Below are 26,165 nucleotides of genomic sequence, written 5' to 3' on the forward strand. Positions count from 1 at the left end.
TTCCTCGAATCATGCAATCAGCTTGTTCTTTCACTGGTACACTTATGTAATTGTTTTAGTTAAAAGCCAAAGGTTTATAGTGTAGACAATTAAATGGCACAAAGATGGATTGCCTTGAGCCCACAGTCATGGCAATTGAAATGGCATCATTTGCAGCATGGCCAGAGGATTGCATAGCTCTGAGCCTTGGGAAATCAACCCTCTTCATCCTTTGTAGACAAATTACCTAGCTCTTCCTGAATATACTCTGTTCTATATACTATCTGGTGATTTTCATTCTCTGTGAAAGCATGATGAATGCTTTATGTATTAATTCTCAGTCCTTCTAGTAAATGCAGGGCATAGCCATTAATTAATATGTGACTATTCAAGTCTATAAAGCACAGTTTCAACAAAACTGGCAGCTGTTACCTTTGCCTCATTTCTCTTTGTTACAGAAGGTAGCAAGAACTATAATTAACCTTTATGCCAATACATCTACAGCATTTTTTATTTCTCTTATAATTTACCAAACACTCATTCCCACAATATACCCCACAAAAGAAAATGCTGATATTGTATAAAACTAATGAGAAAATATATATTTTAAATTCTGAATATAGCAAATGTTTTATTGAACTCTGTATATTTAAAATGTATTTTTGGGGACCTAATATGTTTTCACATATATGAAAACTGTGACTTTTGTTAAAAAAATTGAATCAGTATAATGTTATGACAGGTCTTTAATGTACATAAGTTTGAAAGGGGAGAGAGTTTAAAATATCAAAGGAGGTTTGAGTTCCATCGTACAAAATTGAAAAATTACTTATGTGTGCAATTTGTTTTTCAAGTCTAGAATCAGATAATCAGCAATCAACTCTTTGCTTGTAATTTGAGCAATGTTTTCACACACATCATTCATATGCTAATAATGTATATTCTATTGTATGATACTATGGCACCAGAATTTTTATGAGTTTATAGGACAGAATTGACTTTGTTTTAAAGTATTTAACTTTTTTACTTTGCTTTTATTTTGAGAACGGCTCTTATTAAATTGTACAAGTTGACTATGCATTTGCCATACACCTGCCTTTACCTTCCAGAAACTTGGAATGATGGGTATGTATTATTAGATCTGGATTTAAAAACTTTCATATTAAAATTTCATATAATGCCATTTATACAAAGAATCACAACCAGCTTTTTAATTACTGACAACCAGATACTATTAAAGAATAGAATAATGGATTTCTTTCTTTACACTCATTCCAATATCAAATTTTATCTTGTACATATGATAGGTAGTGACAACAGAAAAATTCGACACAGGAATTCTATAATTTTTTATAAAATTCTTTTTTAGCATAGCCAGCTAAATCATTTTAATACTGTTACAGGTAATTAGGCAACGTGAATGTCTGACAAAGGTAGTTTTAAATCAATTACATTATTTTATCTTCAAAATAGCCTGAATCTGAATGAGACTTTAGGTTGCTTCTAAATTTATCCATGAATTATTGAACTGTACTGATCTTTATAGGTTGGCTCCCTGTGGATTAGAGGGGAGAAATATTAAGTACTTTAGCAAATAAAAGAAGGAAATAATTTATGCAAATTACTTCATAATTAAGATAATGACTATATGACTCCTTTTGGAATAGTCCTAAAATGATCATGGACTACAGCTGACTGTATAACCATGTGTTGGAGTCTCTGTGCATTTGGAATTGTGAATTTCCTCAGTGGGTCAACCCCAGGTAAGAGGTACATCAATAATTAATATCACAGACTTTATGTGACTTTTTACACAGAATTTATTATTATGTTAAATACATAATAATCTAGTTCTACTTTTGTGTCATTGAGGGAGTGTAATGACTCTTTTAAATTTTCAAGTTGTATTTTTATTAGGCCATTTTACCAATTTTCTATCAGTGCTCAAAAATCTGAATACTTCAATTTTGACTTTGACATGAAGTATATACCATTTTAGGGAGTTATACAAACATTTTTAATTGAATTAATGGTTTTTAGGCAATGACTTTAAGAGTGTAAGTATGTATACTAATCTTTTTTCTTTGCTTCTCACTATAGAACACTCTAATTTTCTTACAATCATTTTTTTGACTGTTATTATCTTCATCATCTTGAAACCATATTCATAGCACTGAGCATGCTTCAAAACTGACATCCAGAAATCCTCTGGATCATAGCAATGATTATAAATTATAGTCCATCAGAAAATTTGATAAATTCAACAACAGTATAGAGAAGATTAAGCATGAAGAAGGATATATATATATATATGCATATATACATATGCATATACACATGTGTGTGTGTTCATATGCATGTATATACATATGTGCATGTTGACATGTACACATGTGTGAGTTCATGGGGGAAGACAGGGTCATTTCAGTTTAATTGTTCCAATGCTGTCTACCTTTTAAAACAAGTGTGAATTCAGTGATTATCAACTTGCTAAACAAACTAACTTTCTTAATTAGTGAAGCCTAGTAATCTGTTTATATCTGCTCTCCCAAGGCTGGGATGACAAATCTGGATTCTAACATATAATATAATATGAATTTTCAAGATTGAACCCAGGTAGGTACTCTTTCAAAGAGTACTTTATAAACTTAGCTGTATCCCCAGGCTTTCATTAATCTTTAATGATAGAACATTTCTTGGTTTGTTTTTAAGGCAAGTTAGAGGCCAGAACTGTTATTCTTAGAATATTAAAATGTTGAATAGGCGTGAAATCCTCTTTTGAGTGTGTTATTTAATTTTAATTATATGGTGGCATTAGAGAAACTTTTACTGCAGTTTCTGAATATTTTCCAGGCTTTTAGTAAACAAATAGATCAATTAACAGGAATTTTTAAAATTGTCTGACTCTTGCCCTTATATAAAGTGTAGGACTTGTAGTTTCTTCACTGTGGTATAAGCCTGCTTTAGGAAGTCTTAAAATTACACAAAAACGTGATGGACAACGACCAAAAATAAATCCTATGTCCTTTAAATTATTCATCTGAGGCATTTGTCAAAGAGATAGAGAACTGACTAACATGCAGAGGGATCAACATCTTTGTTGCTTTGAACCTATTTATTTCTTTTGTGAACCTGACCAAAAAAATCGTATAGAGTGGTGGTAGATCAGTGTGCCATTCCCTTACCTGACAGACCTGCCTGTCTCCCAGGAGGACAGTTCTAACTAGGAACAAAGGTGAGATACCTGCCCCAATCCTCATTCCAGCTGAACATCACAAAGCGCAGCAGATTTGGCATCTGCCTCACCCTTCCTGATCCCCATCACCCTGCCAGAGCCAAAACTCTCTTCAAGTCCAGAACAGTAAATGGATACATTTGTCAAGGAAAAGGCCAAGTGTAAAATGTTCCTAACCCAAAACATTCAGGAAATTTGGAAAAAATGAAAATACCAAACTTAAGGATAATAAAAATAGAAGAGGGAGAATATTCCCAGTTCAAAGTGACAGAAAACACCTTCAGTAAAATCATAGAAGAAAACTTCCTTAACCTAATGAAAGAGATGGCCATATATTTACAAGAAACCTGCAGAACACAAATATATTGTATCAGAAACGAAAATTACCCTGCCATGCAATCATCAAGATACTAAATAATACAGATGAAAGAAAGATTAAAAGCTGTAAAGGGAAAATGCCAAGTAACAAATAAAGGCAGATCTATCAAAATTACACCTGTCTTCTGAACAGATTGTCTAAAAGCCAGAGGATCCTGGGGAAATGTCTTGAAGAACTTAAGAGACCAGAATTGCCAGTCTAGACTACTGTGCCCAACAAAACTCCCAATCGCCATAGATGGATAAACCAACTACTCCATGGCAAAATAAAACTGAAACAATATCTGTCTACTAATCCAGACCTAGAATGATCACTAGAAGAAAAATTCCAACACAAGAAGGGTAATTATATCCAAGAAAACATAAGAAATTAATCATCTTAAAACAAACCCAAAAGAAAATAATCACACAATAATAGAACAAACAACAACAAAAAAATTTTAGGAACTAACAGTCATTGGTCATTTATTTATCTCACCATTAATGTACTCATTTCTCCAGTAAAAAGACACAGACTAACAGACTGAGGATGTAAACAGGATCTATCACTCTGTTCCATACAGCAAACACACTTTCGCAAAAAAGGTAGGCACTATCGGAGGGTAAAGGGCTGGAAAAAAGTTTTCCAAGCAAACAGTGCCAAGAAACAAGTTGGAGTAGCCATGCAATAAAATAGACTTTCAACCAAAATAAATCAAAAGAGATGAGGAAGGAGACTTCATATTTATCAAAGAGAAAATCTGCAAAAATGAAGTCTCAGTTCTCAACATCATGCCTTGAATGTAAAGCCAACCACAGTAGAAAGAGAAACTATGCTAAAGTTTAAACACATGCTGAACCTCAAAATTAAAATGGGAAATTTCAATACTCCACTCATAACAATGGGCAGGGAATCAAAACAGAAACTAAACAAAGGCCCAATGAAACTAACAAAAAAATTATGAACCAAGGGTATTTACAGATATCTACAGAAAATTTTATCTCAAAGTAAAAGAATGTACCTTCTTCTCAAAACCTCACAGAACTTTCTCATCAACTGACCATATCTGGACACAAAACAAACCTCAATAGATAAAAGGAGATTGAGATAGCCTCTTGCATTCTATCAGATCAGGGGTTCAACAACAACAGAAACTATAGAAATTCTACATATGTATCATATGCATGAAAACTGAACAACTTTCTACTCAATGATAAATTGTTCAGGGAAGAAATAAAAAAATTTAAAGACTTTCTAGAATTCAATGTAAATGAAGGTAGAACATACCCAAATATATGGGACAGAATGAAAGCAGTGCCAAGAAGAAAATTCATAGCACAAAGAGTCCACAAAAAGCAATTGGAGAGATCCTACACTACCAACATAACAGCATACCTGAAGGCTCTAGAACAAAGAGAATCAGTCACACCCAAGAGGAGCAGACAACAGGAAATAGTCAAACCCAGGGCTGAAATCTACCAATTAGAAACAAAGAGAACAATACAAAGATTCAACAAACCCAAAATTTGGTTATTTGAGAAAATTAAGAAGATAGGTAAACCTTTAGTCAAACTAACTAAAGGGCACCAAGACAATATTCAAATTAACAAAGTCAGAAATGAAAATGGAGACATTTCATTCAGGGAACACTCCCAAATTATTCTATTAGGCCACAGTTACCTTGTTATGTAAGCCACACAAAAAATTCCCTCCCATAAAAGGGAGAACTTCTGACCTATTTTCCTTATGAACATCAAAATAAAGATTCTCCAAAGAATTCTCACAAATTGAATCCAAGAATATATCTAAAACATTGTTCAACACACTCAAGTAGTTTTCATCCCTGGTATGCTGGCATGGTTCAATATATAAAAATTTATCAATGTAATCCACCATATAAATAACTCAAAAAAATCACAAGATAATTTCATTAGATGATGAAAAAACCTTCGACAATATCTATCACTATTTTATGTATAAAAGTCTTGGACAGATGAGGAATTCAAGGCTCACACTTATGATAATAATAGCAATAAACAGCAAAACAATACCCAACATCAAATTAAATAGAGAGAAAATCAAAGCGGTCACATGAAAATTAGGGATAAGACAAGGCTCCCCACACTCTTCCTACTTAATTAATATAGTACTTGACGTTTTAGTTAGAGCAAAAGGACAACAAAAGAAGATCAAGGGGATACAAATTAGGAAGGTAGAAGTCAAAGTGTCACTTTAAAGATAAAGTGCATGATATGATAGCATACATAAGTAATAAGCAAATTTCAACCAGAGAACTCCAAAAGATGATAAAGAGCTTCAGCAAAGTGGGTGCATATAAATTTATCTCAAAGAAATCAGCGGCCCTCCTTTATACAAATGAAAAATGGGCTGAGATAGAAATCAGAGAAACAATACCCTTCACAATAACAACAAATAATATAAAATATGTTGGTGTTACTCTACCAAAGGAAGTGAATGGTCTATATGACAAGTCCCTGAAGAAAGAAATTAAAGACATCAGAAGATGGAAAGCTCTCCTATGCTCATGGATCAGTAGGATTAACATAGTGTAAATGGACACCTTACCAAAGCAATCTACATTATCCAATGGGATCTCCATCAAATTCCTGACCCATTTTTTTTTACTGATAGTGAAAGACCTATTCTTAATTTCATATGAAAAAAAAAAAAAAACAGGAGAGCCAAAACAAATGTTCAACCCTAATCAAACTTCTAGAGCAGTCACTATCTCTGGCATCAAGCTGAAGGATAGAACATCAGTGACCAAAACTACATGGTATTGCTGCAGAGACAGACAAGTTGATCAATGGAACAGAACTGAAGGCCCAGAAATAAATATATTCACCTGTGGGCATTTGATTTTAGACAAGCAGAAATCATACAGTGGAGAAAGGAAAGTATCTTCAACAAATGGTGCTGGTCTAACTGGTAGTCTGAATGTAGAAGAATGTAAATTGATCCATGTTTATCACCTAGCACAAAGCTCAAGTCCACGTGGATCAAAGACCTCAGTATAAAGCCAGAAACACTGAATATAATAAAAAGGAAATAGGGAAATAGCCTTGAGTGCATTGGGATAGGAGAAAATTTTCCTGAACAGACACCAATGGTTCAGATCTAAAATCAGCAATTGATAACGGGGACCTCTTGAAACTGAAAAGCTTCTATAAGTCAAGAAACATTGTCATTAGGACAAAATGACAATGAACAGATTGGAAAAGATCTTCACTAATTCTAAAGCCAACAAAGGATTAATATCAAAAATATATAAAGAACACAAGATGCTAGACTCCAAAAAATCCAAATAGCCCCCCCAAAATTGGATACTGTAGCAAAACCTAATTAATATATTCAATTTGACACTGCCTCTGTCTCCCTGCCCAGCCGTTGGCCATCAGCAACTTTATTTAATGATCAAAACAAACTGGGGACAGGGTCCCTCTGAGTCTTGCTTTCAGATGTGCAGATTCTCACGCCATTTTGTGTATTCAAATTAACATAATACAAGCTGCATTAGATCACAGCTATTACAGGGTACAGAGTTAAATAGAGAATCTTCAACACTGGATTTTCAAATAGCTGAAAAGCACTTAAAGAAATGCTCGGGTTGGGGATTTAGCTCAGTGGTAGAGCTCTTGCCTAGCAAGCCCAAGGCCCTGGGTTCAGTCCCCAGCTCCGAAAAAAAGAAAAGAAAAAAAAAAAAGAAATGCTCAACATTCTTAGTTTTCATAGAAATACAAATCAAAAGGAACCTGAGATTCCACCTTACAAGCATCACAAAGGGCTAAGATCAAAATCTAAAGTGGCAGCATATTCTACCACGATATTGACAAAGAAGAGCACTCCTCCTTTGCTGGTGGGTTTGTAAACTTGTACAACCACTCTGGAAACCAGTTTGCTGTTTCTCAGAAAACTGAAAATAGTTCTGCCTGTAGATGCAGCTATACTGTTCCTGGGTATATACCCAAAAGATATATGTGCTCTACTATGATCGTAGCAGTTTTGTTTGCAATAGCCAGAAACTGGAAGTAACTCAGTTGTCCCTCAACTGAAGAATGGATAAACAACATGTGTTTCATTTACACAGTGGAATATAGAATTCTATTCAGCTATTTAAAACAAGTATAACATGAATGGAACTAGAAAATGTCAGCCTGAGCAAGGTAACCCAGACACAAATGGATATCCATGGTATATAATTATTGTTAAATGGATATTATAAAAATTACCCATGATACACTCCACAGACACTAAAAGTTAAACAGTAAGGAAGGCTCAAGAAAGGATGATTATATCCCACTTAGAAAGGGGAACAAAATAATCATGGGAGGAAGAGGGATGGAAGAACCTGCATGGAAAATGGGAGGGGCAGAGGAAATTGGGAGCAGGATCAGGTATGGGGCGGGGGGGGGGCAAGACAGATGCACAGAGAGCTAAGAGAATGAATGGAAATACACATTTGCCAGGAGTGGGGATTAGGAAGAATCTCTAGAAAGTTCCAGCGACATGGAATGTGGAGGTCATACAGGACTCAATACGGATGACCTCAGCCAAAATGCCCAACAGTGTGGATATGGAACCTGAAAAGACCACCTTCAGTAGTCAGATAGGACTCCAAGTGGAGGGATGAGGACACTAACATTTCGACTGAAAATTGCTCCTGTCTAAGAGAAATGCAGGGACAAAAATGGAGCAGAGACTAAAGGAATGATCAAGGGACTGGCCCAAATTGGGATGCATCCCATGGGCAGGCAGCAATCCCTGACAGTACTATGGATGTTATGTTGTGCTTGCAGACAGGAGCTCAGAATAGCAGCCCTCTGAGAGGATCTGCCTAGCAGCTGACTGAGACAGCCAGGAATTGGAGAGAGGTCCAGTGTGCTGCCTTGTCTGGTCTCAGTAGGAGAGGATGTGCCTAATCCTGTATAGACATGATACCCCAGGGTGGGGGAGTACTCGAGTGAAGTTCATCCTCTCAGAATCAAAGAGCAGAAGGTGTGTGGGTATGGGGAAGAGGGAAAACTCTGGAAGGGTGAATGGGGTGGTGGAACAACATTTGAAAGACATATAAATAAAATAATTAAAAAACATATAAAGTTAATGTGTTTATTCATTTAATTTTTATCTAATGTTTATTTTAATGCCTGTTTTATATGTAATTGAATACATAAACACATAAATTTACAATTAAAATATCCCTTTACATGTCACCAAAACCTTTTTCTTATTATTCACATATCTATTGTTTTCATCTTTGTCTTATTCAAACCTTATATAAAAATGTAATTGGAAGTATAGTGAGAATGAAAGGGAGATCCATTAATAGATCCCCAAACTTGCATGGGCATAAGGTCTTAATTTCAAAGCTTTTGGAAAAGGGATGCCTTTCCTCTCCCACTATTTACCAAGCACAATGATTTGATAGTATGGCAGTTCTAAGAAGCTGTAGCCTTGATGTTAGCCTGGCTGACTTTCATAACTGTGAATACAAATGTTTTCATCAGTCTCAGGTTGTGAACATAGCAGCTCAAGGTGACTGTTACTTGAGACAATATGGGGTGCTTTTCTTTCTTAGAATTTTCCATTGGTTCTCACCTATTTTATTATATAATGAATTCCAAGTTGTTCAGCATAATCATAAAGTACATATTTATTATATTTCAGGACATTTCATGTTTCAGAATTGTGAATCAATGTAGAATATAGGAAAGAAAAACAAAATAGAGTTGTGATCTAATAATATAATATCCAATAATCGTTGTTTTATTATAGATAATTATAATTTGTAGAATGATTAAGTGACACTGTAAGATTTGACATCTGTCTCTAATGTCTTTACTAGGTTTAAAGAGAAGAAAACTCCCAAACCCTAAAGAGAAATCTGAGAATTCTGGATTTCCAGCTGCTCAATTCTCTGACTGTCATATGTAAAAGGCACTTCAGCCTGCAGTACCTATCAAATCACTGGTTGCACCTTTATGTAATACTGTAATTCAAATTTCATAGAGAGAGGTGGTCTCCCAGGAGATATTAGGGAAACAACACACTTCACAATAGTCACAAGTAATATAGAATACCATAGTGTGACTATAGCCAAGTAAATGAAAGATCTGTATGCCAGGAACATCAAGTCTTTGAAGAAAGAAATCAAGGAAGATCTCAGAAGATGGAAAGTTCATCCATGCTTATGAATTGGCAGGATTAACATAGTAAAAATGCCCATTAACCAAAAACAATCGGCAGATTCAATGCAATCCTCATCAAAATACCAACCTTATTCTTCACCTAGACAGAGCAATTCTCAAATTTATCTGGGATAACAAAAAACTCAGGATAGCAAAAACCATTCTGAACAGTAAAAAATAATTTCTGGGGGAATCCACATCCCTGAACTCAACCTATACTACAGAGGAATAGTGATAAAAACCACATGGTACTGGTAGATCAATAGAATAGAATTAAAGACCCAGAAATGAATCCACACATCTTTGTTTACTTGATATTTGACATAGAATCCAAAACCATGTAGTGGAAAACAGACAGCATTTTCAACAAATGGTGCTGGTTCAGTGGGTAGTCTGCATGTAGAAGAATGCAAATTGACCCATTCTTAAGTCCTTGTACAATGCACAAGTCCAAGTGGATCAAAGACCTTCACTAAAAACCAAATACTATGAATCTAGTGGAGGAGAAAGTGGGAAAAATACTTGAATAATTGGCCCAGGGGCAAATTTCCTTAACAGAACACCGATGACTTATAGTCTAGGATCAAGAATTTACAATTGGGATCTCATAAAATTGAGAAAGTTCTGTAAGGTGAAGGACACTGTGAATAGGTCAAAATGACAATCTACAGATAGGGAAAAGATCTTTACTAATCTAACATGTGACAGAGGACTAATATCCAAAATACACAAAGAACTCAATAAATTAGACTCCAGAGAACCAAAAACCCTGTTTAAAATTGGCGTACAGAGCTAAACTAAGAATTCTCAATTGAGGATTCTTGATTGGCTAAGAAGCATGTAAAGAAATGTTCAAAATCCACAGTCCCCAGGGAAATGAAAACGAAAATGACCCTGAGATTCCACGTTACACCACTCTGGCGAACATCGAAAACTCAGGTGACAGCAGATGCTGTCAAGGATGTTGAAAAAGAGGATACTCCTTCATTGTTGGTGAGATTGCAAGCTGGTACAACCACTGTGAAAATCAGTCTGGCAGTTGATCAGGAAATTGGACATAGTACCACCTGAGACCCCAGCTGTACTCCTAGGTATATACCCAAATGGTTTTCCAACATATAACAAGGACACATGCTCCACTATGTTCATAGCAGCTATAGTTATACTATCTACAAGTTGGCAACAATCCAGATGTCCCACAACAGAGGAATGGATACAGAAAACGTGGTACATTTACACAATGGAGTACTACTCAGCTGTGAAAAACAATGACTTCATAAAATCAAAGGCAAATGGATGGAACTTGTAAATATCCTGGGTGAGGTAACCTAGTTACAAAAAAAAAAAAAAAGAAAAAAGAAAAAAAAACACACATTCACTGATAAGTTGATTTTAGCCAAAACGGATCTCAGAATACCCACCGTACAATACACCACACAGATCATTTGAAACCCAAGAAGAAAGAAGACGACCACAAAATGTGGATGCTACATTCATATTCAGAAGGGAGAAGAAAATATTTTATGAAGTAGAGGGAGTGAGAGATCTTGTAGGGAGAGAGAAAGGGGAGGGTAAAAGGGTGGCTAGTTCACATAGAGGAGTGGATGGGGGAGAAGTACAGAGGGTTAAGAATTTGAAAGTAGAGTAGCAGTAGGGGAAGGGAACTAAGGGTACTCACTAGAAAATACCAGTGCCAGGGACCCAAGAGATTCCTGGAACCCAATAGGGAGGAAATTAGCTGAAATATTCCCCAAAACAGGAGATAGAACCTTTAGAGAACATATCCAGTGGATAGTCACAGCCCCCAGTTGAGAAATGGGGCCACCCACCCACCTCACAAATTTTATGTCAGAATTCTTCTGGTAAAAAAGAAATCCAGGGACAAGAGTGGAGCAGATACTGAAGGAAAGGCCATACAAAGACTGCTCCACCTAGGAATCTATCCCATCTGCAGACAGCAAAGTCAGACACTATTGCTGATGCCAAGAAGTGCTTGCTGACAGGAGCATGGCATGACTGTCTCTTTGGAGGCTCTGCCAGAGCCTGACAAACACAGATGTGGATGCACACAGTCAAACACTGGGCTCAGTGCAGGAACCCTATTGGAGAATTTAGGGTAAGAACTGAAGGAGCTGAAGGTATTTGCAAAGCCATAGGAAGCTTGAAATACCTAAGGAAAAAAATCTCACAGATCCTAGAAAGCCCAAGAAGAAGAAAGACCAAAACTTGGATGCTTCATTCCTTCTTAGAAGGGAGAACAAAATACTCACAGAAGGAAATACAGGGACAAAGAGTGGAGCAGAGACTGAAGAAAAAGTCATTCAGAGACGGTCCCACCTGGGCATCCATTCCATAGGCAGCCACCACACCCAATGACTACTGCTGATGCCAACAAGTGCTTGCTAACAGGAGCCAGATATGGGTGTCTTCTGAGAGGCTCTGCCACACTCTACTGATACAGAGGAGGATGGTTGCAGCTAACCATTGGACTGAACAAGGGGACAGCAATAAAGAAGTTAAAGAAAAGACTTAAAGAATTGAAGGGGTTTGCAACACCATAGGAAGAACAGTAATGTCAACCAACAAGACCCCACTAGAGCTACCAGGGAATTAACCACCAACCAATGAGTACACATGGAAGGACCCATGACTCCAGCCACATTTGTAGCAGAGGATGACACTGTTCATCATCAATCGGACAAAAAGCCTATGGTCCTGTGAAAGCTTGTTTCCCCAATGTAGGGTAATGCTAGTGAGTTGGGGTTGGCGGGGGTTGGTGGGAATGGGAGCATCCTCATAGAACCTAGGGGAAGGGGTATGGGAGAAAGGGTAGAGGGATAACATTTGAATGTAAATACATAAAATATCAAAGAAAACTACAATTAAAAAAAAGAACAATCAGACCTCCCAAAGCTCCCAGGGACTACAAAACCAACCCAAGAGTACACATGGAAGGACGATGGCTCCAGCTGGATATTTAGCAGAGGGTGACCTTACTGAGCATCACTGGGAGGGGAGCCTCTTGGTCCTGTCGAGGTTTGATGACCCAGGGTAGGGGAATGCTAGCAAACTGGAGCAGGAATGGGTAGACAGGTGCAAGATCTCCTGCATAGAGGGAGGGGGAGGGGGGAAAGGAGGGAAGTAGTTTGTGAAGCAGAAACTGGGAAGGAGGATAACATTTGAAATGTCATAAATAAAATAACCAGCAAAAATTGAAAAGAAAATGTTTCTATGGTTTTGTGAAAAAGAAACAGCACCACTCAAATCCTAGCCTATTGAATGCCTTGATGGCATGCCCTTTAACTGCATTGAATGCCTTGATGGCATGCCCTTTAACTGCATTATTATCAGCAAGAGCTTTATATTTTCAAGAGAATATGCTTTGAATGCAAGATAATATTGTGGCAATACACAATTGCCACATTGTACGTTGAAATTTGAAATTTTGATGTGAAGCTACTTTCCCCAAAATTATGGGCATCATCAGTTAGGCTTTTTCTGAAGTGAATCCCTGAAATAAATGCCTTAAAATATTTACACATTTGTTCATGTTTTGGGATCCAATTCCAGCTCCTTGAGTAGTATCAAAATGTATTTGGCTTTATTTCACCCAATAATAACACAGTATGGTTAGGGTACTAAATGTCCACAAAAGGACTATGAATTAGATACTAGACTCTAAAATGGAACTTTTGGACCTAGTAGAAATTTTACAATGTTGGGTACGGTGAGAGATATTAACATCTTTGTGCAAGGTGCTTGAATGGGATAGTGATACTGTATCCTGTTCCTCCAGTCTTGTTTCACCATATGGTTGTGTCATGATGTTCTAACTCACTAGAGTCCCAAAACAAAGGGGCAGACCAGATATGCACTGAAATTGTAGAAGTCAATGATAATAAACTTTAAATGGTTAGGTAATTAACCTATGGTTAGGTATTGAACTCTGACTTACCAAAGCACACAGCTACTCTTCAGAAATGCTTCTTTTGATATACACACACATACACATACACATACACACACACACACACACACACACACACACACACACACACACACACACACAATGTCCCCCACAGACACATTGTACAGAAGTCAAATGAAAAATGAAAGGAAGTGAATCCCTTTCTATCAACATCAGGCATATACATGCTCTCTCTCTCTCTCTCTCTCTCTCTCTCTCTCTCTCTCTCTCTCTCTCTCCCTCCCTCCCTCTCTCTCTCTCTCTCTCTCTCTCTCTCTCTCTCTCTCTCTCTCTCTCTCTCTCTTTCCAGCTCCTGGTTATAATAAATAAGGCTGCTATGAACATAGTGTAGCATGTGTCCTTGTTATATGTTGGAGGATCTTTTGGGTGTATGCCCAGGAGTGGTATAGCTGAGTCCTCAGGTAGTAATATGTCCAATTTTCTGAAGAATCACCATGCCAATATCCAGAGTGGTTATACCAGCTTGCAATCCTACCAACAATGGAGGAGTGTTCCTTTCAGAGACTACCGCATCCAGGGATCCATCCCATATGTTGTCACTATTGCTGATGCAAAGAAGTGTTTACAGAAAGTGGCCTGATATGGATGTCTCCTAAGAGGTTCTGCCAGAGCCCTAGTAATACTGAAGGGGATGCTTGCAGCTAACCAAAGGACTGAGCAAGGGGACCCCAATGGAGGAGCAAGAGAAAGGACTGAAGGTGCTAAAGAGGTTTGCAACCCCAAGTAATAAAAACAATATTAACCAATCAGACAACCCTACACCCAGAGTTCCCAGGGCCTAAAACACTAACCAATTGGTACACATGGAGGGACCCACGGCTCCAGAAGCATATGTAGTTGAGGATGGCATTGTCTGGCATCAATAGGAGGAGAAAACCTCGGTCCTATTAAGGCTTGTTTCCACAGTGTAGGGAAATGCCAGGGTATTGAGGTGGGATGGGTTGGTGGGAGTGGGAGCATCTTTATAAAGCAGGGTGAGGAGGAGGGGGAGAAGGGATGGCAGAGTGAGTAAAGGGGATAACATTTGAAGTGTAAATACATAAAATATCCAATAAAAATGTTTTAAAAAAAAGAATAAAATTTGCAGAAATCATCATGTCTCAGGTAAGGCAATTCCCAGATGGCCTTTCCTTCCATCTCTGTTCCATTTTTTTAATTGGATAGGTTTTTATTTACATTTCAAATGTTATCCCCTTTCCTGGGTTCCCCTCTGGAAACCCCCCATCCCATTCCCCCAACCCTGGCTTCTATGAAGGTGCTCCTTCACCCTTCCACCCATTCTTTTCCACCCCCCAACCCTGGCAGTCTCTTACACTTGGGCATAGAACCTTCACAGGACCAAGGCCTCTCCTCCCATTGATGCCTGACAAAGCCATCTTCTGCTACATTTGTGGCTGGAGCCATGGGTCACTCCATCTGAACTCTTTGGTTGGTGGTTAAGTCCCTGGTAGCTCTGGGGCATTTGGTTGATTGATATTGTTCTTACTATGGGGTTGCAAACTCCTTCAGTTACTTCAGTGTTCCACGTCGTGATCTATCAAGTCTGCAGACACCAAACCGGACACTGCTGCTGAGGTCAAGAGGCTCTTGCTGACAGGAACCTGGTGTGGTGCTTCCTTGGTAAGTCTGATCAGCACTACGAAAGTAGATGTAGATGCTTGGAGCCAACCATTAGACTGAACTCAGGGAAACTGGTGGGGGAGCTGGCAGAAGAACTGGAGGAGCAGAAGGGGATTGCAACCCCATTGGAAGAGCAATATCAGTTGTCTGGACCATCAAGTGCTTCCAGAATCTAGACTACCAAACAAGGAGTGTACCTGGAGAGATTTGTGACTCTATATACATATGTAGTAGAGGATAGCCTTGCCTAACAGCAATGAGAGACAAAGCCCTTAGTTGTAGGGAGGCTTGATACCCCAGTTTATGGGCATGCTGAAGCAGTGGGGTGGGAGAGAGTGGGTGAGTAGGGGAGCACCCTCATAAAGGCAAATGGGAGGGGTAAGTGCAGTTGTGGGATTGAGGTGGTTGGCAGTGGGGTAACCGGGAAGTGGGATATTATTTAAGATGTAAACGGAAGGAATGATCAATTAATAAAAAATTTTTAAAAAGGAAATATAATTTGCCTCAAAAGGAATTCAAATAATGCATATTTTATGTCATATAGGAAAACTTTCAATCACATGATGAGTAAGGCCAACTGTATGAAAGGAGACTTAAGTTTGTTTATCATTTTCTTTCACCCTTAACTGACAGTTTGTCAGAAGCTTAATGTTAGAAAGAAAGCAGAAATTATCGTGAATTTTAAAAGCAACTCAGAAATACATATTCTTAACTAAAAGCTTGTGGTGGAAAATTGAAAATACTTATATTTCTGCATGTAAAGGTTCAATATCCATGTGAATAAAATTCCTCTTGAAAGGGGTATTGCCATGGTAAACAAGAACCACAGCTTGCTATTCAATGCAGTGCTTCAATGTGATTGTATTGTTATTTTGAAATATGTTTCTGTCTTTGCACATATTTCTTTGGTTTTGATTATGAAGAACTAAACATTGTTTGAATGGCCTTGTACAATGGCCATTTATATCGTGTAGGCACAGGTCTGTAGAGACTACATGTGTTTCAATCTGCCATAGAGAGGGAAATGATTTCCTAATCTCATACAGAGTTCTGTATTTTCAAGGGCAATCAGATAAAACATTTGTGACCTTCCATTTTTATTTTTAAAAACGAACCATGATTGAATCATTTATATATAATACATACTTTCTAAAAGACCTTCTTGATAACAGGGTTTCAAAGATTGATGTTTATTATAAAAAACTATTTGCCCTTTACTTGCTAACTTTGCAATGTCTTTGAAAGGAAATCTTTGGAAAACTTTAAAAACTACATTTAATACATAACATGTTGAGTGAGTGTATATTCTTATAACAATAACAATACTGGATAGAAGTTATACTTCTTTAATATTGTCCATTACTATTCAGCTCAGTAAAAGGTGTGATCACAGACAAATCAGGCAACAAAACGAGTTTTAAAAATATGTTGAAACACAGCTTCTGCAATTTACTGCAGCAAATCTGAAGCTGACTTGCAAATGACAAGAACAAATACAGGATGGTGTATTGGAGGCAAGCACAACTGGACTTTGATATTTCAGGCAAAAAAACATACTTTGGGCAAGTCAATGTCATAAAAATGTGACAAATCATAACATTAATACTGAGAATGAGAGAACCTGTAGTTCTGTCCTTTAGCACAGCCGATCTTCAAAATTAGCTTATGATAATGGGTAAAAGAGTCAAAGATTAAGATCCCAGTGGTTAAGATCCCAGTTCAGTTGTTGACATCCCTTGTTAGTCTTGCTAGGGAACCCGATTTGGTTTAGCATCCTCATGACAGTTCCCAATTATTTGGAACCCTAGTTGCTAGGGATCAAGTGCTTCTTCTGAACTCTGTAGACATAAGGCTTCCAGTTGGTACACATTCTCACATTGAGCCAAAATACTTATCCATTAAAATAAAATAATGCAAATAGAAATATAAACTTAATCACTAATTATACATGGAAAAGTCTGTAACCTCTCCTTATACAGTATAAGAACTCATTAATAACAGCAGAGAAAACCACACTTAACACAACCACTAATTATGAATGATGGAACAGATTCTACATACCCCAGTTCAGCAGTTCAACAAGACCATGACTTCATCCTAAACCATTTAATGATAATCCTTAAATACCTCATTTGGACTTAGGCCAATTTCAGCAACTACAGTTGCAGTAACCCAAATGAAGAAATTTGCCAGGGCATAACTTGCATCTGAGGATGGGTTTCTTGTACGAGATATAGCAAATCAAATTGAACAATCATGATGACAAAGTCTGAAGGAGTCTATAACAATCCATGTACTCAGGGTAGATCATGTAGGTCTGGCAATGACTGACCATCACTGCTTAGCAAGAAATTAAACAAATAATGATAATAGCTTCACCTGAGTCAAAGTATTTGCAATTTGAAATCAAAAGAGATTTTGATTAATGGAGGGAATAGTACTGAATATAATCAGACTGTGGGAATATACTAATATGGTAGGAGCAGACTGAGTAGAATATGTTTCTGACATGTCAAATATAATCCAAACCTTGATTCTCTTCAAATTATTTAGCATTTTAGGTAAATGTTGCAGTTTCACAAGGTACTTGAAATTCTTAATGTTGGCAAAAGCCCTTCTGAAATGTTTGAGGGCTTGAATGAGATTTGTTATTTATTGGCTTTCTATTTGCTTTAATAAAATCAGAGTCCAGCATTCTTATTTCCTTCATTGCCATTTGTACAGCTATTTTAACTTATGAGGACCTCAACGCCTTTTCGCTCTTTCATAGTCCATTTTAAATGTGTTCTTCCATAGTGATTATCGAAAAGTAGACAACCAAACTCTCAATTTAATAAACCATTAAACCAATACAATAAAATTAAAATTAAATTGCTTTAGAATTATTTGATTTTTAAATTTTAGATCATGATTTAATTGCAAAATTTCCTTTTTCCCTTTCCTCTCTCCAAATCCTTTCTTAAACCATTCTCCATTTTCCATCAATCTCGACATTCTTAAAACCTGATTGTTATTGTACACAAATTTAAACATATCACATAAGAATATATATTTATAAATACTATTTGTTCAATCTGTAAATTGTTACCAGAATTTATGGTATCAGAGTTGGTCACTTTGCACTGGACATTAATTATAGTCCTCATGGTGGGAAAAATTGTAAAAGCCAGAGTCTCAGGAAGTTTCTTGTGAGATTGTCTCACCTAGTAGTAATATTAAGCTACACCCCACATATCTCATGAATGTGACAAACATGAGCTGAACAAAATGATACTAAAGAACAAATCTTTGATTTTTTCATCTCAATTTCCCTTTGCTCTGCATCACATTTCTGTGTTGACAGTGGCAAGATCATTGCTTATTCACACAAAGACAAAAGAATTGAAGATATATTTAAAATTATTAAATTATAATATTAATATTAGATAAAAATAGTATTAATATAACAGTAATATTAGAGATCAAATGCAGATTTTGTGACATAAAATTTAAATGACTTTATTAAATGTAGTGCATTAGGTAAATTATTTATCTATGTGAGGTAAATTATCTTTCTATCTATCTATCATTCATTTATCCATTTATATACATTTTGAATTTAACCAGGAATGGCTCTCTTTAATAATGATATCATCTATGTACTTCCTGAATTACCACAATTTCCTCTTATAAATGTAATTTTATTGGTAATCTAAGTGTCTATAGATGAAACTTCTAAAAACAAAGTTTGTGATTAAAAAAATTACCTATATACTTTTAAAAATAAAAAATCATTCAACTAAGTTGTAGACAGAAACAGAGAAAACAAGGAGAGGAATGGCCTGAATAATAGAGAAATAGTACACTTCATCTGAAAATTAATACACATACATGCCTATCCAGTCAGTTTGAAGCAGATAGTTTTTAGTAAAAAATTTTACATGACTATAGAAAAAGTATTTAGTCTGTGTTGATGAATGTTTTCTATTTAACTATCTGGGATAGTCTACTTTTTCAATTTGCCACTATCTAGAATCACCGGCAAAATACAGTTACAGATACTCTAGTTTGAGTGGCACTATGAGTATATCTCTAAGAATAATTTTAGTTAAATTTATTATGGTTGAAAGACCCACCTCTGTTTTGGTGGCACCATTTTATAGGATTGTCACTCTAAACTAGAACAGAGAAATTAAGCTGAGCACTAGTAAGCACACACATGAGCATGTATACTCTCTTTTTTTATCGGGTCTTGATTTAAGATGTGATATTATAAGCTTTTTAACTGATTTTGTGTTATATCACCCTAAATGATGGAATGTATACTAAAAGAAATGTACCCTTTTATTGGAGTAAAGTTAAAAAAGCTATCTTTTATCTCACACTAGTGCTGGCACTGTAGGGGCCACATGGCATCTGTGGAATATTTTCATCTCAATCAACAAGGTGTCTTGACCACTAAGTTCCTCCCTATCACACTGCCAATGGCTACTCTCTGAGCCTGACAACCATCTCTCTACATTCCCAAGGCAGGTTGCCACCATGCCAGACATACACTTCCCTATTCCATGGGGCCCAGTGTATCTAGTCAACAAACACTCTCTTTAATTCAATTAAATTGCCACATGAAAGAACACACAACACAATAACCTCTGAATCAATTGATAAGATATAATTGCCCACCGAAATAAGATAAAGTTTGCTCATCTACACATACAAAGCACTGTACATATCCATCTCTTAAGAATAGTCATAACAACCTGTAGATGTGCAGAGAAAAATCTTAACATCCGCTGCAATGTTTCTCTCAGCTGTCTCTCTCTTCTCCAGTCTCCTCCTCCTCTATAAATTTTCTCCCACCCATCCTTCCTTCTCATCCAGTGACAGGCCTTGTTCTATCCTGTATCTGCCTGTATGGAAGTTTTATTTGACAGTTTTACAGAGACAAGTTGCAAAGAAAACAAGTAGGCACTGGTAAAGACAGAGGAGACAAAGAATGAGAAGCAGCCAAGGTATATGAGCATATTGCCATTGTTATGTTGAGGCCAAACAGAGCAATTTGATCAGAAGCTAAGGAAAGTTGGTTTGAATCAGTCAGCTTGGAAGATTAGATTGTATGGAGGCTAGAAGCTTTGAGGCCTATGCTAGGCATACTTTGAACAGAGAAGAAAATGTTTTTTCACTTAGCTCAAGCCAAGTATTCTCACAGCTTGGGGAATAATAAAAACAATTATATTTTTAAATGTACCACATATAGCATATCACAAGTGTGAGATCATATGGCATTTCCCATGATTCACTATTTCCGGAACATTAAATCTTATGGTTGTACCTATCTTGTTGTAAATGAAAAGTTGTCTTTATTTCTGACACATAAATAAGTTTATCCAATGTACATACATGGCACACTTTCTGTGTTATGTTATCTCTTTGCAAAAAACTCAAATTGTTTTCATGTCTTAGTAAAAATAATGCAATAACTGCAATAAACTTGGAAGATAAATTTTCTCTTAGTCACACTGATTTTTGTATTTTATAGGCTTACATTACTAGATGAAAAGCTGTTTTTTTTGACTCTTCAATTTATTTTACATTATAGAGATATGGTTTACATTTCAAACACACCATTATATCCTTTCTAAGAGATGAGAGTTACATGGAAATTTTTGAGAAAGACTTTCCCGTATGGAAAAGATAAAATGGTGATTTTTTTCTTAAAAATGTCAACATCTTTTGACTAGAATGTTAAGAAAAGAATATACTGAGAAACGACAGTGAGGACACTGAATTTTTTCACTAAGACTGCCTTTTTTGGCACCCCTTGGGCAGATGGGCCCTAGTGGCCAAGATTGCTCATGAGTTAAAATCTAAGCATAGCTGTGCATGGGAAGACAATGGTTATGAAATCTTGCTTGGCAATTATACTGATGCTCGGGGTATCAGTACCTTGCAACTATATTGATTGCAGAATATGTGATACAGGCATGCTACAGTGCTGAGTCATTTGCCACAATATGCTGGTAAAAGAATGGAGATGCTGGTGCTTGTAAAGTCAGTAGAGTTGAGCATGGTGCATATCTCAATGGAATCTTGAATGCAAAGTAGCTTATACTGAAAACAGCTCCCGTATCTGGGAAGTGAGCTCACTGCACACACAGTCCAGGAGAGATGGCATTTCATGTTCAGGTATGTACCAGATAGGGAGAAGACAGCTCCCTTCCCAAGTGGGAACTGTGATTACCCCTATAAGAAGGGGTCTCTTCTTCTTTATGCAATTTGGCATAATGGAAGATTTAACGTACTTTCAATAGATATGCATACTTGAGTATCAATTTCAAATATTTTACTTTGCTGTAATCTAAATAAATATATCAGAAAGCTTTCATTTTGCATAAAAGCTTTAAAGAGAAAGCTGTTTGTGAATGAATGCTTTGTTATTAAAAATTATAAAAGGAACTAAACAAGCATAATGAAAATTACCCTCTTAAGTCTCTACAGAACAAACTGGTGATGAAAAAATTAGTTATGAAAAGATTCCTTTTATGTTTAACCATTTTAAATGGTTTAAAAATACTTTAAGATGCTGGGAGATGAATGGCTTAGTGCTGTTCTGCCTGGAACATATCATTCCTGCCAGCCGGGCACTAACAATTATCACCCAATCCAGGACTTAAACTGTGATAGAGTGGCTGATGTTTTGCCTTTGAATAGAGTGTCCCAAAAGATGGGACCACTGGTCAGCTGCCATGGACTAGATTCTCTACTGGTTGGGGACAATCTGGTCACCTTGCTGCCCAATCCGGATCTGGAGCCACCACAACACGAGTGTCAAACACTGGCAGAAGCCCATGGATGGAGGAAAGACCTCTGTGACTGGCTGATTGACCCCTGCTGAAAGCCGAGGACCTTGTCCACAGACGGGAACAGTTCTCTTCATGAAGGTCAGAGATAAGTGGGTGCTGCCATGGTGGACAAAACGATGTCATCTAGGATGGCTAAACTTCTACCCACCCAGCACATCAGCACTGCAGATGCCTTTGCCATCTCTTGGATGCCCTGGTGAAGCCAACAACTGTGAGTACTATTCATTGCTCAGGATATCAGGAGGGAAGAGATTCAGTGACATGGGGCAGTGACAAAGCAGATAAAGTGGCTCGGGAAATGGCTATGCAGGAGCCTATCTTGGTTGCAGGCCTGCAAGAGACAGCCACTGAGAACTAGGATCGGACTAAGGGATGGCCTCACTTAGAAAAGGCCCAAAATGCTTAAAAGATAAAGGACAATGACACACTTGAGGGGAAAGCTATACTCCCCAGAAAAAAAAAAAGACTCATTTTGCCAAATACAGATATGGACTCACTTAGATAAAAAGTTTGTCCAAATAGTTAAGGTGTATGTAATAGACTTTAAGATTTTAGCCAGAGAGACAGTAAAAAGTATAAGGTATGTCAATAAGTGAATGCTTAGCAAGCAAACAGAGCAAGGAGACCTAGAGAGTTTAGTGAAAAGTCGAAGTGAACTTCACTGAGATAAAACCAGAAAAATATAATCACAAGTATCTCCTAGTGCTTGTAGATACTTTTTCAGAAATAGATAGAAGCTTTCCTCACCAAATGAGAGATGGCCTCTGCAATCATCAAGAAGATACTGGAAGAAATCTTCCCCAGGTCTGGAGAGCCCAAGGTAATCTGGTCAGACAACGGCCCTACTTTCGTTGCCAAGGTAAGCCAGGGTGTGGCCAAGTATTTAGAGGTCGATTGGAAATTACATTGTATTTATAGACCTCAAAGTTCAGGACAGGTAGAGTAAATAAATAAAATTTTAAAAGAGACCCTGACCAAATTAAATTAACCATGGAGACTGGCGCAGACTGGGTGACACTCCTTCCCTCTTGCTCTCTTCAGAGCAAGAAATATCCCTTCCAGATTCAGCCTTACCCCCTTGAGATCTTATATGGGGCCTCAGCCCCCCTGACTGTATTAGATGATGTTACTGAACCAACATGTCATAGTGCCATAGTAATAATGATTTGTGTGCCAGGCTAAAAGACCTACAGGTGATACAGAAAGAAATCTGCTCACAGCTGACAGCAGCCTATGCCCCGGAGACCCCTGAGTTCCAGGTCGGAGACTGCAGCTACACTGAGCCCAGACATTCGAGCCTTGCTGGAAAGGACTGTACCTGGTGCTGCTGACCACCCTGACAGCTGTCAATTCTCAGCCCTCACCAGCCGTGTACTAGCTGTTGGGGCTGAGAGCTGGGACCTAGAGGGAAATTCAGTCATGTTTGTCCTGGGTTCTATCAAGATAGGTGTGGGATAGGCTTGATTTTCATTACAAATGATGTAACATTGCATATGTTAGTACTCCTAACACTTCTTGGGACTGTGCCTCAGGGATCACAATCTGTAGAAGTTTAGAAGTTCTAAAAGCTAGTCATGTCCTTGGTGTGTAGGTTTAGATAGTGTCCAGATTGGAATCCTGATGCTAAAGACTTAGTAAAGAAAAAAAAGAGTTGAGAATTACTTAAGGCTATCTAGGTGCTACAAGGGCAGCACAAGGACATCTGCCCTTGCCCTACAATGCAAGGCTTATAGAGAATTCAGAACTGCCATTGACTCAGACATAAAAAGAGTGAAAGACTTTTTAGCTGACCTCCAAGAATACCTAACCTCCCTCTCAGAGGTAGTCCTTCAGAATAGTAGAAGATTAGACCTGATATTCCTTAAAGGAGTCTGTGGGCTACACTGAAAGAAGAATGTTGCTTCTATGTAGACCATTCGGGAGTAATTAAAGACTCCATGAATAAACTTAGAGAAAGGTTAGACAAAAGACAGAGAGACAGAAGCACATCAGGGATGGTTCGAGAGCTGGTTTAGTAGATCTCCTTGTGTGACTACTCTGATATCTTCCCTTATGGGACCCTTCTTAGTTTTGCTTCTGCTTCTGATTATAGGTCCATGTGTGTTAAAGAAACTAGTTAATAGGTTTGACACCTACAAAAGATAGAGACGTTCAACAAGGTTGGTTTGAGTCTTGGTTCACTCAGTCTTCCTGGATGACTACCCTACTTTCTGCTATATAGCTGGGCCATTGCTAGTAATTTTCTTGGTTTTAGTTTTTGGACCCTGCGTGACAAACATGTTAATTGCTTTTTTTAAAAATTGAGTGGGTGCTGTGCGGTTGATGGTTCTGAGACAACAGCACCAGTCAGTTAGGACAACTGGTGAGACCAAACACAAGACTTGATATCAAAATTCTAAGATTAGAATTACTTAGTAGAAGAAGAGGGAATGAAAGGAAAATTATACAGATTTAAGGTTTAAAAATATGAAGTTAAAAGAAAATTCAGACTCAGGACTAAACACTGTGAAAAGCAAGTCCAGGCAGCCCTGCCCTGCCGCTAGGACTAACAGACCATAAAGATAAAGAAAAGGAATGCAGGAACCAGCCCGAGTTATCAGGACTGACTCAAACCATCTGGCAGAAGGGCACCTCCCCCAGCTTACTCAGAGTCACACCATAACCAGATGTCCTTCAAACCCTGATACGCCCCTAGCTCCTAAAATCCTGTACGCTCCAGTCAATACGTGCTCTCCTGCTGTGCTGTAATCTCACTGCCATGTTTAAATGAACCAATCACTTATAGCCGCGCCAGAAATTAGCCAATCATGTGTAACCGCGCCAAACCCCCTAGCTTTCCATATAAACCCCTGACTTTTGAGTTTCGGGGTCGATTCCTCTGTCTCCTGTGTGAGATACGTGTCGACCCGGGATCCCGCTAAGACCCGGGATCTCGTTAATAAAGCTACTTCTTGCTGTTAAAAAAAATATTTTAAAAATTGTGGGAGAAGACCCACTGAATTAACTATGCAGGGCTCATAGGGACTCACCGAGATTGAAGCAGTAAGCACTAAGACTCCACTGGTGTGCATCAATTCCTCTGCATAGACAGTAAGGCTGTTCACTTGGTTTTGTGGGATTTTTAATAGATATAGCAGGTATATCTGTGAACCTGTTGTCTGCTTTTGGGATACTATTTCTTCCTATTGGGTTGAATGTCCAGCCTCAATTTGAAGGCTTTTGTCTTATCTTATTTGCCATGTTTAGTTATTGTCTCTTGGAGGCCTGTTCTTTTATGATGAGAAACAGAAGAGAAGTGGTTCTTTCATTACAACCACCCATTGAACTGTAATACAAAGTTTTCAATTAACTTTCGAAAAGTTTCAAATTTTATTGTAGTTCTGTTATGAACCACATGTCCTTAAAGCAGATATTCTTAGCATTTTATTTGCATTTAATATTTCAAGCTTTATTTTCAGTGTTCACAGCCATTTGGAGTTATCTGTCTTTCTTTAAAGATGTATTGCTATAAAGATAATATACAACTTACTTAAAATTTGAATATTAAAATATTCTTTTTCTGATTATTAAAAACAAAAACACACAAAATTTTCATTTTATTCCTATAAACCTGATCAGAAAGTCAATGTAACCTCTAAAACATATTTCAAACATTTTTATTCTGGGCATTGAGTTAACCAGATCCTTAAGAGCAGAGGCTGGTATAATAGTATTTTTTATCAAATAACTCCCACTCATAATATTCCATTAGCAGAAATAATAACATTAATTTCATATTTAACTGATAAGCATCTTTTCTAAGGAAGTACTCATCTTTCTCATGTTACTATTGATTTATTTTCTGAATGAGCAATTTAGTATAATTGGCATATTCAAATACATCTTCATGAGATAACTCATACTTTAAAATCTAGATTATTTTCACATTATTAATTTG

General features: G+C 37.3%; 1 protein-coding gene across 2 annotated transcripts in view; it reads left to right on the forward strand.

Annotated features, from left to right (window-relative positions):
* Nucleotides 1–26,165, forward strand: part of Txnl4al1 (thioredoxin-like 4A like 1) — a 399,632-nt gene that overhangs the window by 271,610 nt on the left and 101,857 nt on the right. For both annotated transcript variants that reach the window (XM_087636532.1, XM_087636535.1), the window contains one exon: nucleotides 10,905–10,921. In XM_087636532.1, coding sequence (XP_087492658.1) covers nucleotides 10,905–10,921 — 17 coding nt within the window. The remainder of the gene's footprint in view (nucleotides 1–10,904; nucleotides 10,922–26,165) is intronic.

Source organism: Rattus norvegicus, chromosome 2 (assembly GCF_021556685.1).
Source record: "Rattus norvegicus strain SHRSP/BbbUtx chromosome 2, alternate assembly SHRSP_T2T, whole genome shotgun sequence".
Taxonomy (NCBI): domain Eukaryota; kingdom Metazoa; phylum Chordata; class Mammalia; order Rodentia; family Muridae; genus Rattus; species Rattus norvegicus.